At 38.8% G+C, this 16,127-nt stretch overlaps 1 protein-coding gene across 38 annotated transcripts in view; it reads left to right on the forward strand.

Annotated features, from left to right (window-relative positions):
• The window catches only part of LOC308068900 (titin-like), a 240,935-nt gene that overhangs the window by 71,502 nt on the left and 153,306 nt on the right, over positions 1–16,127 (forward strand). For 33 of the 38 annotated variants that reach the window (XM_080400329.1, XM_080400320.1, XM_080400321.1 and 30 more), the window contains 26 exons: positions 224–502; positions 618–899; positions 1,045–1,323; positions 1,445–1,732; positions 1,957–2,235; positions 2,343–2,621; positions 2,697–2,975; positions 3,126–3,413; positions 3,588–3,875; positions 6,725–7,006; positions 7,292–7,570; positions 7,681–7,962; positions 8,088–8,366; positions 8,849–9,136; positions 9,283–9,561; positions 9,653–9,931; positions 10,030–10,308; positions 10,839–11,126; positions 11,279–11,566; positions 12,057–12,347; positions 13,106–13,393; positions 14,405–14,497; positions 14,620–14,902; positions 15,144–15,324; positions 15,676–15,765; positions 15,848–16,115. In XM_080400329.1, coding sequence (XP_080256455.1) covers positions 224–502; positions 618–899; positions 1,045–1,323; positions 1,445–1,732; positions 1,957–2,235; positions 2,343–2,621; positions 2,697–2,975; positions 3,126–3,413; positions 3,588–3,875; positions 6,725–7,006; positions 7,292–7,570; positions 7,681–7,962; positions 8,088–8,366; positions 8,849–9,136; positions 9,283–9,561; positions 9,653–9,931; positions 10,030–10,308; positions 10,839–11,126; positions 11,279–11,566; positions 12,057–12,347; positions 13,106–13,393; positions 14,405–14,497; positions 14,620–14,902; positions 15,144–15,324; positions 15,676–15,765; positions 15,848–16,115 — 6,858 coding nt within the window. The remainder of the gene's footprint in view (positions 1–223; positions 503–617; positions 900–1,044; positions 1,324–1,444; positions 1,733–1,956; positions 2,236–2,342; positions 2,622–2,696; positions 2,976–3,125; positions 3,414–3,587; positions 3,876–6,724; positions 7,007–7,291; positions 7,571–7,680; positions 7,963–8,087; positions 8,367–8,848; positions 9,137–9,282; positions 9,562–9,652; positions 9,932–10,029; positions 10,309–10,838; positions 11,127–11,278; positions 11,567–12,056; positions 12,348–13,105; positions 13,394–14,404; positions 14,498–14,619; positions 14,903–15,143; positions 15,325–15,675; positions 15,766–15,847; positions 16,116–16,127) is intronic. The other 5 variants (XM_080400340.1, XM_080400350.1, XM_080400345.1 and 2 more) reach the window with 3 other exon arrangements.

The raw sequence follows: 16,127 nt of genomic DNA on the forward strand, positions 1-16,127 counted from the left end.
AATGTGGTCCTGGAGAGAGGGGAGAGTTGCTTTTGGGGAGGGGCACTGAGCACTGACTCCAAACAGATTTTTTTAGAGGTGATGCCACTTATTTGGAAGCTAAATGTGGGGATACAAGAATAAGTATAGGTCCCCTTCCTGAATATGTTTCCTCCTGCTACTATCCAGAAATCCACCCAGGGAAGCAGACTCACACATTATGATGTGATTCTTTTTTTTATAGAACCACCTGTTTTTAGCAAAGTGCCAAGCCCTGTGGACACACTTAAAGGCTCAGATGTTATCCTCCAGTGTGAGATAGCAGGGACTCCACCCTTTGAGGTGGCTTGGTTCAAGGACCGGAGGCAGGTCAGGAGCAGCAAGAAATTCAAAGTGACAGCAAAGCATTCCGTTGCCAGCCTTCATATTCTCAATCTGGAATCTCAAGACACTGGAGAATATCAATGCAAAGCTATGAATGAGGTGGGAAGCGACACTTGCACCTGCCCGGTGAAATTTAAAGGTTTGTATGCTAAAGGATTAACAGCATCACCACCCTCTTTTTCTGATATCCTGGTTGTCCCTCTTCCAAGCAGGCATGTGTAATTAACCCTCCTCTGCCTCATTTTTGCCGTCAGAACCCCCACGCTTTACCAAGAAGCTGAGTGACACTGCAATCTTCGTCGGGGAGCCAACAGCCCTGCAGGCAGTGGTGGAAGGATCCCCACCAATTTCTGTTGTCTGGCTCAAGGACAAGGGTGAAGTTATTAGGGAGAGTGAAAATGTCCAAATGTGGTTTATGGACAACATTGCAACTCTTGAGATTGCCAGTGCAGAGGGAGCTGATGTGGGGAAATACATCTGTCAGATCAAAAATGATGCTGGCATGCGGGAGTGCTCTGCCTTTTTACAAGTCCTAGGTGGGTATAGCCTACTTCACAGATACTACGTCTTAAAGCTTGCTCAATTGCCTCTACTAGCCTTTGTTAACTGCTTATATCCTGTGCTCATTAGTTTGCGGGTAGATTTCCTGGTGACACACTGACCCCTCCCTTCCTATTTCAGAACCAGCAGTCATCTTAGAGAGGACCGAGCCAATCACAGTAATGGCTGGCAATCCTTTTACCTTGGAGTGCAAAGTAGGAGGAACACCTGAACTTGTCACCAGGTGGTATAAAGATGGCAGAGAACTAAGGAGTGACCGCAAATACCAAATTACTTTTTTCAACAACATATCCACTTTGAAAGTCTTTTCTGCGGACACGGGAGACAGAGGCTTATATACTTTTGAGGTGCACAATGAGGTGGGGGACAGCAGCTGCACTTCTTCAGTTGATGTTTCAGGTCAGCTCTATGTCTTTGTTGTTCATGTTTGTCTTTAAAGGAAGCTTTTTCCCCTTTTCCTTCTCCCTGAAAAAAAAAAACCAACACTGTTCTTTCTATTCTTCTGCCCTGTCCTTCTTAGATCGTCTTGTTCCTCCTTCATTCTCAAGAAAACTCAAGGAAACAAATGGGGTGCTGGGATCCTCAGTGCTTCTGGAATGCAAAGTGTCTGGCACCTCCCCCATATCTGTGGCCTGGTTTCAGGATGGGAATGAGATTGTTAGTGGAGAAAAATATGAAATCTCCTTCTTGGATAATGTTTGTGCTTTGAAGCTGAATGACCTGGATGTCACAGACACAGGGCCTTATACCTGTGTGGCAGCCAATGTGGCTGGATCTGATGAATGCAGTGCCTTCCTGACTGTACAAGGTCAGTGGAAGAATACTACAGCCCCTTCAACAAAATTCTTCTTCCCTTTTCTCTTCCTTCCCTCTGGTTTCCCATGGTTTCTTTTTTATGTTTTTTTCTGTTTTCTCCCTCTTTCTCTCTTTTTTTTTTTTTTTTTTGACTCGGACCTGCTCCAGTTTTCCTCTCCTGTAGACACTCTCCTATTAACATCTTTATCCCTCTTCACTTCTTTGCATGATCCTTAGAACCACCTTCTTTTGTGAAGATACCTGATCCCCAGGAAGTTTTGCCTGGATCAAGTGTGACATTCACCAGCTACATCAAGGGCAGTACCCCCTTCAAAGTGACCTGGTTCCGAGGCATCAGGGAGCTGGTGCCGGACAGCAACTGCTCGATCTCCCTGGATGAGTCTATGGCACAGCTGCAGCTGTACAAAGTGGAGCCAGACCACAGCGGGGACTATGCCTGTGTGGTCACAAATGATGCTGGCAGTGCCTCATGCACAACCCAACTCTTTGTGAAAGGTGTGTGGGGGTGTGGGGGTGTGTACACACAGGTACCTTGCCTTCATGCTCTGCCTGGAGCCCTGCCACATCTGCCCTTCTCATTATTGATCTATACCTCCCCACAGAGCCTGCAGTCTTTGTGAAGAAATTAAGTGATTTCAGCGTGGAACAGGGGAAGTCCATTGTGCTGGAAAGTAGCTACATAGGCACCCCTCCCATTTCTGTCACGTGGAAAAAAAATGGCATGCTCATTGCTCAGTCTCCACGCTGCAGTGTTACAACTACTGACAAATCTGGCATTCTTGAAATCTTCAACAGCACCAAGATTGATGAAGGCGAATACACCTGTGAGGTTGCAAATGAGGCGGGTGGGGATGTTTGCCACAGCCTTGTATCCATCTTAGGTATGCATCACCCCGATCCTCCTAAGTGATGCAGTGATGTTCTGCCTCTGTTCACCATGTTCTTTCCTTCCCTAGAACCACCCTACTTTGTTACGCATCTGGACCGTATGGAGGTGAAGGTTGGTGAGCCCTTGATCTTAAAATGCCAGATTGGTGGTACGCCAGAAATCAAAGTGTCCTGGTACAAAGATGACACCAAGCTCAGATCAACACAAGCTTACAAAATGCACTTCAAGAATAATGTGGCAACACTGGCATTCTCCACCGTGGAGGACAGTGATATTGGAGAATATATCTGCAAAGCAGAAAATAGCGTTGGCTTCGCCACCTCCACAGCTTCGCTTGTTGTTAAAGGTGATGGGCCAAGGGCCACTCCTTCCTGGGGTATTTTGTAGGAACTCTTTATTGTCTACACCAAGGGGTTCTTACTAATTTCAGAATTAATTAATTCTGGATTGACAGGGTGGCTTCCTTCTTATAGTGGTGATTATTATTGTTTTGCAGAACGTGAACTTCCCCCTACATTTGCTAGAAAACTGAAAGATATTCAGGAGGTGGTTGGTGCGCCAGTGACATTTGATTGCCGCATAAATGGCTCAAAGCCTATCCAGGTGTCTTGGTACAAGGATGGGGTTCTCTTAAGTGACAGCGATAATGTGCAATCAACCTTCTTAAATAATGTTGCTACTCTCCAGATCTTGCAAACTAGTATGGCTTACTGTGGCCAATATACTTGCTCAGCCCAAAATGCTCTGGGGACTGCATCTTCCAGTGCCAAACTTCTGCTCACAGGTTTGTAGCTCACACTCAAGCAAAGATCTTTTGTATGTCTTTGGTTTTTTTATTTCCTCACCCTTTTCCCCACTCTACCCATTGTATGATGGCCAGGGAGCATGAGCATGGCACAGTGACTTATGTGGTCAGGAGGGCTTTTTGGTAAGCTTTGCCGTGCTTTCCTCTTTGCAGAACATCTACAGCCTCCCATCTTTGACATCAAGCCAGTATCTATTGATGTGGCACTAGGGGAAAGTGCAAACTTTAAGTGTCATGTGACTGGCTCTGCTCCCATGAGGATTACATGGACCAGAGACAACAGAGAGATCCGCCCAGGTGGCAACTACAAGATGACTCTGGTGGAAAACATGGCCAGCTTGACAGTTCTAAAAGTTGGTAAAGGGGATGCTGGACTCTACACATGTACTGCCAGCAACAGTGTTGGAAAGGACGCGTGCGCAGCTCAGCTAGCTGTACAAGGTATTGCTGTGAGCTTTACTGTTCATAAGGTTTTTCTCTGTAAGGCAGACACCTGGAAAACAAAGCCCTGAATGCAGACATCTGAGACTAACAACCTTTACAAGAGGCTACACTGAGATGTCTTACTTAATTTAAATATTATTGTAATACTTAAATACTTAGTAATCTTTTGGGGGTTTTGTTTTGTTTTGTTTTTGGGGTTTTTTTTGTTTGTTTTTTTTTTGTTGTGGCATAGGGCATGATTTGACTTACCGAAGGTATTCTTCCACTGAAACATTAACTCTGACTTACTGTGCTACCCTGTTGCGCCTTTATGAATGGTCTTGTTGGCCAGCAAAATCTGTCTTCCTTAGAGTCTTTCTCCAGCAGTGACATTCACTAAGTTGTCCAGGGGAGGGAAAGGTAACAGAGAAACTCAGTTCACTTACAAGATTTAAATGTTTTTTTACTGGGTGGGCAGCTCCTTCAAATAACTTTACTCTTTCACACGATAAAAACATTGAAAACTTCTGTTCTAGACAGCAAAACTGGAGGATCTGAGGGCAGATTTGGTGACAAATACCCATTCCGCCAACACTTCACTTCTCCACACAGTGTGTGGATTTTATACATTTCAGTGATCTAAATTTATGATTGGATCAAACTGTCTTGGTGCAAGTGACATTTGTATATTAGTGTAATTTCCTCAGCGTAGGTGTGAACGTGGGATTTATTTATAGCTGCTCAATGTATCTCATTCTTACTGATTTTATAAAAGAACAAATGAAAATATACCACTTAAATCGTGCATGAGTTCAAATGTCCCTGTTGGTTTAGTGCTTTCTTTTTTAAAACTATATGAATCGGGGGGATGTGTGAGGGAGGAACAAAGACATTTCAGGAGTAAATACTATTACTTATACTAAAACAAATAGCACAAGAAACTGAACTACCACTAGGAATATTTTGTAATAATTGCTTGACAAATTTATTTCATAAATATAGATAGATCAGGTAGATTTGTGTGTGTGTGTGTGTGTGTATATACACACGAGTATATTCTACCCATAGGGGTTTTTCTTGGTGTGGTGTGTGGCAGATTGAATTACCTGTAGCTTCAGTGGCAGGTAGAGATGCTGTTATTATGTAGCTTGACTTACAAAAAGCATTGAAAGATTGTAGCAAGAAATCTAACCTCTTTAAAAGATTTAAAGCATGTTTCCACTGGAATCACAATTCTATTTATTATTAATGATAGCATCACTAATGGGTTCATTTTACCGGAGTTACCATTCATAAAATGATTCCAATTGTCCTTATTTATTTTCTTACTCTTCAACTCTTTATTCATAAAATACTGATATATTTTTTCCCCTCCAGGATTGTTATTTTCTTTTTTTATCCTGAACTTACTTCATGTAACTTATCCTGAACATACTTACTGGCACTCACTTCAATTCTTTAGAATTTACACAGTTTCCCCAGGGCTGTGAAATTAATGATTTTCACTGTTTTTCAGCCAGTTTCTATAGAACTTGGAAGGGCAAGCTCTTTGTGTGCATTTATTTGCACACATTTAATTTGAGCAGATGCTGTCTCACTTCTACAACGCACAGTTTTTTGTTTGTAGAATTAAGATCTTTTGTTCAACTACACTTGAAAATGTCCCACGTTTTTATTAACTTTCCCACTTTAACACCTAATGTTCCTAATCTGTAGCTTTAACAATCACTTTAGGTTCTAGAAACTACTTTACATTCTAAGTATATACCTTATTAACTCATATATCCTCATTTTTAGAAAGGAATGGAATTTGAGTGTGACTATTCAGCAGCTGTTAGTATGCAGATAGATAATCATCTCTCTGTCAAAGTGAAATCTGATAGTAAATTACTAAGGTTCCAAGAGACCTTGTGTTAAAAAGCCATCATTTCTATTTTTAGAAACTCTAAGGAAGTTTTGTTACTAACAACATAGGATGTTCTGTAAATGTCCCACAGATTGAAGTAACCCACAATAAAATAGATATCCTTCCTACACTTTACAGACAGATGCACAAAGAGGTGCTTCATCCTGTTTTGCAGAGAGCTTTGTTTGTTGTGCCCACATTACCACCTCTTCGTTTTACTGGTTAAATCTTTGATCTATGAGCATTCAGCCTTCTGATTCTGAATCATCCTTAGGGTACTTTTGATGAAATGTGTTAAACCTTCACTCCTTTCTCTCCTTACAGAACAAAATGCAACTGTCTGGTTTACTTTTCAGTCACAGGACTGTTAACACCGATTTGTGTAATACCAGCTATCTCATAATTCTTCCCAGTATGATTATTTTGAAATTCTTTGTTTTACTACCTAAACTACTTAACCTTTATTCCTTATATGCACCTTTATGTTTGGCTTTACAATAAATGTGTGAAGGGTTATAATGTAGATACATTTATTGACTAGATCGATCGTTAATGACATATTAAGATATAAAGTAGTTGTTATAATGCCGAGCATAAATGCTGTTAATAATATTTCTTGGATGAAAAGTTTGGATTCTTGCATTTCCATCAGGCATTTTGATTACTTATGTATTGCAAGAGAATATTACTTAAAGAAAAACACATCAGCTATCTGTACTGAATACATAGAAGGAGAGTGGGACAATAAAGTAAAGGAAAAAGTAACTGAAATTCAGAGAGAGAACTTGTTTCCTTCCTAATCTAGATTTTGGTCCAACTTGAAATGATCTAAATAAAAAAATTATAGCATTGTAAAATTAGAATGTTTGCATAAATTTACATTTTCTGTTACATATTTCCTTGCTTATTCAAAGAACCAGTGCAGTTTAAAGCATCATCTCCCCTCTTTTTGGCTTTGCAGAACCACCAAGATTTATTAAGAAACTAGACTCCTCAAGACTTGTGAAACAGCATGATTCTACTAAGTATGAATGCAAAATAGGTGGATCTCCAGAAATCAAAGTCACCTGGTACAAAGGTGAAACAGAGATTCATCCCAGCGAAAAATATAGAATGTCCTTTGTGGATTCAGTGGCAGTCATTGAAATGCACAACCTCAGTGTTGAAGACAGCGGTGATTATTCTTGTGAAGCTCAGAATCCAGCGGGTAGTGCAAGCACCAGTACCTCACTGAAAGTAAAAGGTCAGAATCCCAGTTCTTCCCTTACCTTTCTATCTGTATGAGTCCTCCTCTGTGGAAGAGTTGTTAATTCCCACTTTCTTCAGTTAGAGGCCAAGAGCTGTCTGAATATATGGTAAATCTTTTCCCTGTTATGCTGTGGGAGATCTTTCTTATTTATGGTTTGTCTTTGCTCTTCAGCATCAGAACAGCTACTTGCATAGTCTGTCCTCTTTAATCTCCTTTGCTCAAATAACACAAACTTTAAGCCTCTTTTTTCTTTTCTTTTCTTTTTTTTTTTTTCTTCAGCACCCCCTATTTTTACCAAGAAACCTCATCCAGTCCAAACCTTGAAAGGGTCTGATATTCACCTGGAATGTGAGCTTCAGGGCACTCCTCCATTCCAGATTTCATGGTATAAAGACAAACGAGAAATTCGGAGCAGCAAGAAGTACAAGATCATGTCTGAGAACTACCTTACTAGTATTCACATTCTCAGTGTGGATACTGCAGATGTTGGTGAATATCACTGTAAAGCTGTAAATGATGTGGGAAGTGACTCCTGTATTGGCTCTGTAACACTAAGAGGTTTGTATGAAGATTGGCACCTTCTTGGCATTTCATTGTTCCTGTCATACTCTTCCTACTTTTCCGCTCCTGGCATGTTTTTTTACTGTTAAATATCTTCTCTTAAATAGCACCGCCAACCTTTGTGAAGAAGCTGAGTGATCTCACTGTTGTAGTTGGGGAGTCAATTGAACTGCAGGCTGCAGTAGAAGGATCACAGCCCATTTCTGTTCTGTGGTTAAAAGACAAAGGAGAAATCATTAGAGAAAGTGATAATCTCTGGATCTCCTATTCAGAAAATATTGCAACTATGAGGATTGGAAATGCAGAACCAGCCAATGCTGGGAAATACATTTGTCAGATAAAAAATGATGCTGGAGTTCAGGAATGCTTTGCCACGCTGACAGTGCTAGGTTGGTAGCATGGGATAAAAAACACATTGTGTTTTAAAATTTCACTTTAAACTTTCAAATTTTGTGATAGTAATAACTATTGCATTCTTGTTTTTAAAAATTGTGTGACTTGCATCTCATTACAGAACCTGCAGTCATTGTAGAGAAGCCAGGCCCAGTGAAAGTTACAGCTGGAGACTCTTGTACTCTGGAATGCACGGTAGATGGCACACCAGAGCTTACTGCTAGGTGGTTTAAGGATGGGAATGAGCTGTCCACAGATCATAAATACAAAATCAGTTTCTTCAACAAAGTATCTGGGCTTAAGATCCTCAATGCAGGACTAGAAGACAGTGGAGAATATACTTTTGAGGTGAAAAACAGTGTTGGTAAAAGCAGCTGCACAGCTTCAGTGCATGTTTCAGGTTAGTTGACTATTCTTTTTGAGTCACATCTGATCCTATAGTTCCTTTACAAAGCCTTCAGACAGCAAACTTTCTTATGACTGGCAGCCTGAGAAACTCATTGGTTGTATAATCTTAGGAGCGCTTGGCATGCCGCTTTGTCAGGCATCAAGAATAAATACCTACCTAACCTCTGAGGGGTGGGAGCTATCGCAAGGGCTTGATTTCTTCAGCTTTAATCTACTTGTCTGCTTGGACAGCTGGCATAACATTGTTGCTTACGAAAAAGAGCTGCAAAAATAAAAGGTGTCCATCAAAAGTTTGAATGAAAGCTCCAGCATGTGTCTAACCATCAACCTATCTATTTTTTCAGGGGGCATAGGAGCAGATTGCTAAAGCAGTTATATCAAAATAAAGTTAACTGATTTTACTATGCATGGGGAAGTTTCTGCATTTTAAGCTTCTGTATGGTAATATTAATTTTTTTTTTTAAACAAATGCAGATCGTATTATACCTCCTTCTTTCACAAGAAAACTGAAAGAAACATATGGTCAGCTGGGTTCTTCTGCTGTACTAGAGTGCAAAGTTTATGGTTCACCACCTATTCTTGTTTCCTGGTTTCATGATGGACAAGAGATTACCAGTGGAGACAAGTATCAGGCTACCCTTACAGACAATACCTGTTCTCTGAAAGTGAATGCACTTCAGGAATCTGATGTTGGAACTTACTTGTGCACAGCTACTAACGTAGCAGGGTCTGATGAATGCAGCGCATTTTTGAGTGTTAGAGGTCAGTATCAATAAGAAGTCAGAGTCAGAGGGCACAAATTTATTTTCAAAAATACTTCATTCTTGGCTTTGTTACATATTTCTAATTACTATACTCTTCATCAGAAATTCAAATGTACTTCTTCTCTGTTTTATTTGCATACTTAGAACCACCATCTTTTGTGAAGAAACCTGAAACACTGAATGTTTTATCTGGGGCAAATGTGACCTTTACCAGTATCATAAAAGGCTCCTCTCCATTGGAAGTTAAATGGTTTAGAGGTAGCGTTGAGCTAGTACCGGGAAACAGATGCAGTATCACCTTGCAAGATTCAATTGCAGAACTGGAGCTGTTTGATGTACATCCACTTCAGAGTGGAGACTACACCTGCCAGGTCTCTAATGAGGCAGGGAAGATTTCTTGCACAGCACGTCTTTTTGTCAAAGGTTTGTCCAGGCTACTGTTTCTTATGCTCCTTATGCTTCTAAAAATAATCTCTTGGCTTTAAATTTCTTTTCTTCCCGTTGTTCCTTATAGAACCAGCCAAATTTGTGAAGAAGGTGAATGATTTAAGTGTAGAGAAAGGGAAAAATTTAATCCTGGAATGCACATATATGGGTACTCCACCAATTTCAGTGACATGGAAGAAAAACGGAGTAAAAATAACACACTCTGAAAAGTGTAACATCACCACTACAGAAACATCTGCCATACTGGAAATCCCTAGTAGCAAACTACAAGATCAGGGGCAATATTCTTGTCATATTGAAAATGAGTCTGGACAAGATAATTGTCATGGTGCAGTCACAATACTAGGTGCGTCAAGCTACCATCACTTAATCAAGTGTTATTTGAACTACTAATGGTCATTGTGCAATACCTTTCTATGCTAACGGTGTGTGTTTGTTCTTCAGAACCACCTTACTTCATTAGACCCCTGGAGCCAGTGCAGGTGACTGTTGGGGATTCTGCATCCTTACAGTGTCAGGTTGCTGGAACACCAGAAATGATTGTATCATGGTACAAAGGAGATACAAAGCTGAGAGGAACTGCTACTGTGAAAATGCACTTCAAAAACCAAGTTGCCACTCTGGTTTTCAGCCAAGTAGACAGTACTGACAGTGGAGAGTACATCTGCAAAGTAGAAAACACTGTTGGGGAGGCTGCTTCATCATCTTTGCTGACAGTTCAAGGTGAATATTTCATTTTAAAAAGTAGGAAAATGACCTATTTTTCTTAACTATGCTTTGCTATTTCAAAAAAACAAAGATCACCTTTTCCTTCTTAAACACACTACTATTTTCTGATGTGTAAGATATCCCATGGCACTGTCTTCCATCAGCAAAGGCCTACCAGTAAAGCTAATCAAAAGACATCTCTTACTGAGCACAGCTTTTCTGTAGGGATACAAGCTTCTGCATCTTCCTTCCCCACTGAGGATATGGCTTTGATCATTTCCACTGTTATCAGTCCTGAGGGTTAAATAGGCTCACTGGGTGTAACTGAGGACAGAATGGTCATGTATTTTCCTGCAACCATATGCACAGCACTCTTTTCACATCAGATTCCAAATAAATGATATGCTGAATAACATTTTTAATTGGAAGTTATGATCAAAAATCCAGCATACTCCACAGTATATTAGGCAGTGGTTACTGGTGAGTACAGCAACAAGTGCGTATCTTCTGGAAGCCCTCACTGTACAATACCTGTTTCCTTACAGAGCGTAAACTTCCTCCTTCTTTTACACGAAAATTGAGAGATGTTCATGAAACTGTTGGCTTACCAGTTACATTTGATTGCGGCATTGCTGGTTCAGAACCTATTGAAGTATCTTGGTTTAAAGACGGTGTACGTGTAAAAGAGGACTACAATGTTCACACATCCTTCATAGATAATGTAGCAGCTCTCCAGATTTTGAAGACAGATAGGAGCCTTATTGGGCAATACACCTGCACAGCTACCAATGCCATCGGGACTGCTTCTTCTAGCGGAAGGCTTGTCCTTACAGGTTGGTGGTCTGTGAAATATTTAATAGAAATATCTTAAAACTCACTTTTGCTTTATATATGGATTTAATATTGTACAAATATTTATTTCACAGAGGCTTAAAGCAAATTGAGATTTTTAAAGTGATGCTTTTTTATTTCTTTCACTCTTCAGAAGGGAAGACTCCTCCATTCTTTGACATCCCAATTACACCTCTGGATGGTATTATTGGAGAAACTGCTGACTTTGAGTGTCACATTTCTGGAACACAGCCTATTAAAGTCACTTGGGCAAAAGATAACCAAGAGATTAGAACAGGAAGAAACTACCAGATCAGTTATGTAGACAACACAGCCCACTTGACCATCTTGAAAGTTGACAGAGGAGACTCTGGAAAGTATACGTGCTATGCTAGCAATGAAGTTGGAAAAGACTCTTGCACAGCTCAACTGACTGTTAAAGGTACTGAGTGCATAATACATTGTGTGCACATTTTTCTTCCTTTAATTATAAAGGAATTAGCCTTTTTTCTGCAAGATAAGTTTGAGAAAAACTTCTGAGATACCCATAGGTCTCTTAAGGGAATTAGGAAGGGTCAATAATAACAAGAGAAATGAAAGAATATTTTCTTCAGTCTAGTTTCTTTATAGGCTTTGGCCCATTTCTTTCTTGAGAACTAAGAAAAAAATCCTCTTTTTTTTTTAATGGCATTTGACTTAAATTGATTTAGGAGGATTATTTTTCAAATAGGAAGATCTACTATGACAGTAACTGTAAGAGCAAGATACCTGCTCTTTATCTTACCATACTTTCAATTTTTAAAAAAATCCTATTTAAATAAGAGTAAATATCAATTCCCCAATATTCAGATTTTTCTTGAAACATTTTCTTTAGAATTTTTAATTTCAGGTTTGATTCTTAGAAATTGAATAATATATTCTTTTTTTTACAGAACGAAAAACTCCACCTACTTTTACTAAGAAATTATCTGAAGCAGTAGAAGAAACAGAAGGGAATGAACTTAAACTTGAGGGCCGTGTTTCTGGCTCTCAGCCTTTGACTGTTGCTTGGTATAAAAACAATCAGGAAGTTTATTCAAGCCCTCATTGTGAAATATCTTTCAAAAACAATACCTTACTTTTCCATATAAAGAGTGTAGAGCAATCAGATGCTGGTTTATATACCTGTAAAGTGTCCAATGAAGCAGGAAGTGTGTTGTGTACATCTTCTGTTGTTATCAGAGGTTAGTTGAAGTCTTATTTTTCTTTCTTGCTTTTCTTTGTTGTATGTTAGCTGCAAATATACAGCTTCTATCTTATGAGCTGGTTTTACTTACTCTGACAGCCGTAATTTGTCCATAGATGGGCAAGATAAAACTGAGTTAAACCCCCAAAAGAAGGAATTATTTTAATTTTGTATACTAATGACTTAAAAGTTTTTAGGGGGGCGGGGGGAGCTTCTTTGGGGCTTCTTTTTCAATATTTGCTGTGACTAATATGAAGTGAACATTGAGATCTGACATTTTTGTTGAATTTTTAATCATTCTCTTTTCATGGAGTAACAGTTTTTCTGTGCAATTACATCTAAGATTGTGCAGCCTTGACAGTGTGATTTGGCAGCATGGCCTTTCATCATAATACTCTTGCAAGAGATTGCATATATTGCATATTTGTTTCTTTAAAGGTGCTTATACAGTTTTGCAGCCTAATAGTGGTGCTTTAGCTATTACATTATTTTTTGCATGTGAATGTCCTTGCTGTGTGGAGAAAAGACTTCTTTTCTGAAGAAAACCTGGAGATTTCTTGCACGTCTGCATAGAAAACATACTCTCTTGATGTTTTTTCCATTTTCTAAAACTATGATTGACATTCTCAGACTTCTGTTTATCCTCCTTCATTCCTTGACATTGTCTTCTTAAGAATCACATGTATCTCTTTTCTCTTACGTTCTTAATCATACTTTCCTTCTTTGAGTATTTACTCCAGCATTTTCGTGTTCCAGAACCTAAAAAGCCTCCAGTTTTTGACCAGCCTCTTCAGCCAGCAGCAGCAGAGGAAGGTGATACTGTACAGCTCAGCTGCCATGTCCAAGGATCTCAGCCAATCCGGATTCAGTGGCTGAAGGCAGGGAGAGAAATAAGAGTTTCAGACAGATGCAACTTCAGCTTTGCTGATGGAGTAGCTCTTCTGGAACTTGCTGCAGTTACCAAATCTGATTCAGGAGAATACGTATGCAAAGCTTCAAATGCAGCTGGCACTGATACTTGCAAATCTAAAGTAACAGTTAAAGGTACAGTAATATGGAGAAAATCAAGGCATATGATGAAAATTTAAAACAAAATTCCATCTTCTTTTGTTTTCTGTGGAATACAAATATTAATAATCTAATTGCAAACAGTTAGTACATTTTAGTTCTTTGCAGAACTGTGCAATCTGGGAAGACAGTATATGTAACAATAATTTAAATATCAATAGTGACATAAACAGTGGAGATCAGTGTCAAATCAATAGTACATTCTCACCAAAAAGATTAAAAATTTAGTTTCTAGATCTAAACACCAAATTCAAGAAAAAAGCAAGCTAAATGAATGAAACTACTTGGACATGCATATTCTGTGGAAAGTATAGAAACAGTATATTAAAGGAAGATACAAAAATAATTTGATTGAGTGTGTAGCCTTAGAGGCTAATTGCTTCAGGACTACTACAACACTAAGGCATTTTGACCTTTTAACTGAAAGTAAGTATTGTCTAATCATGAATCTTTACATGGAGGTCTTGCCTTACCGTTGCATAAAAGACATGAGTTCAGTAAGATATAGAAATAATATCTTTTTCTATAATGTACAAAATAATAATTGGCTAGCCACAAGGCTAAGAACAATGCAAAAGAAACAAAGAATTAACAGATCACTGAAAAAGAATGCAAGTAACTCTGAGGGTGTAGTTTCCAGAAATAGACAGAAAAGAGAATACCTTACTAAATACTGATCCATTTTAGAAAACAAGGATTCTTATTTGCATATCCATCTATGAGTTTGCATCCATGCAGAATGTAAATGACCTGACTGAAGTTAATGAACCGCACAATATGGCCCACAATGTTCAGTTTCATCTCAGAAGTAAAATACAAGTTAATTAAAACAATATGAAAGTATTTTGCATTTTTTCTCTTACATAATATTTTGTTCCACCTCTGTAATCAATTGCTTTTTTATAATTCCTTTGGAAGCATTATCACTTGTGAACATAAAATATTACATTAAACCATCTGTTTAAATTGTTTGACTCTGTTTTTTAGAAAAACCAGCAGCTGCACCAGCAGCTAAGAAAGCAGAAGTGGAAGGAAAACTTTATTTTGTGTCAGAGCCTCAGAGTATCAAAGTCATGGAAAGTAAGAACTCTTTTCAAAAAAGTACATTGTCTTCTATTTGCCTACACCTTTTGTTTGAGATTACGTCTTGCTGTCATAAACAGCTGGAAAGACTTAGCTTCCTCATTTGCATCTTTCTGCAGAGACTGTGGCAACCTTTTTTGCAAAAGTTGGAGGAGACCCAATTCCAAATGTTAAATGGTTGAAGGGAAAATGGAGGCAACTCAACCAGGGAGGTCGCATTATAATTCAGCAAAGAGGAGATGAAGCTAAACTAGAAATAAAGGATGCAATAAAAACTGATTCTGGCATGTACAAATGTGTAGCTTTTAACCAACATGGTGAAATTGAGAGGAGTGTAAACCTACAAGTTGAAGAAAGAAAGAAAGAAGTTGTTGAAGGGGATCTCAGGGCAAAACTAAAAAGGTATATGGAAAGTTTTTATAAATCTGTTATCAACACAGAAGAAATGTTTTTTATTGTATATATCTCAGATCAAGATATGATTTTTAATATTCATTAAATATTAATAACTGTGCTAAAAATAGAAGCACCTGACTAAAGGAGTCCGCTGCACATTGCAGCTCTCAGCCAATTCATTTTTTCAGTGCACAACTTTCTAGGAATGAAGCATTGTATATTTAACTTACATCATTGATTTGAATAGCACTCCAACAAAAAAGAAGGAAGAGGAAGAGCAACCTATTGATATCCTGGAACTTCTCAAAAATGTAGATCCCAAAGAATATGAGAAATATGCTCGCATGTATGGAATTACAGATTTCCGTGGCCTCCTGCAAGCCTTTGAGTTACTAAAGCAAACCCAAGCAGAAGAAAGCCATAGATTGGTAAGATATAGCATGACTGCAGCTTTGGCTTTGTTACATCTAACATGGTTTCTCTGAACAGACTTGGTGTCCACGCTCTGATTTTACTGTGTGTGCAGGAATTTCTGGTTCCTCATTAGGTCTTTGAGTTCTCAATTTCTTGCATGCTCAAACCCAGGAAGGAGGAATGGGCCTTCTGGCAAAGTATGTCCTAGCTTCACAACTTGGCTGCAATTTTTAAGATGGGAAGATAACACTAGTTACAATACAGTTACAGAAAATTTGATGTAGGAACCAGTTCTATGTTGAACAAACATGACAGCTTGACATTTAGTATCCTTTAATTTTTGAGTACATTCTGCCTTTTTACAGGAAATTGAGCTCACAGAAAAAGCTCAAAGAGAAGATCAGGAGTTTGATGAACTTGTAGCTTTTATTCAGCAACGACTCTCACAGACAGAGGTAACAAATTTTTGGACTGATTTGTGAAACATTCAAACCCAAAACAGGGAACCTAAAACTAATTTAAGCTACTATTTTTCAGCCTATTACTCTGATCAGAGACATTGAAAATCAGACAGTTTTAACAGATGAGGATGCTATCTTTGAATGTGAGATTAAAATTAACTATCCAGAAATTAAACTTTCATGGTACAAAGGAACACAGAAACTGGACTCCAATGACAAATACGAAATTAGAATTGAAGGTGATCGCCACATACTGAGAATCAGGAACTGCCAACTTGAAGATCAGGGAAATTTCAGAATAGTGTGCGGACCACACATTGCCAGTGCCAGGCTAACTGTGATTGGTAAGTGTACTT

Source organism: Falco punctatus (genome assembly GCF_963210335.1).
Source record: "Falco punctatus genome assembly, chromosome: 8".
NCBI lineage: Eukaryota > Metazoa > Chordata > Aves > Falconiformes > Falconidae > Falco > Falco punctatus.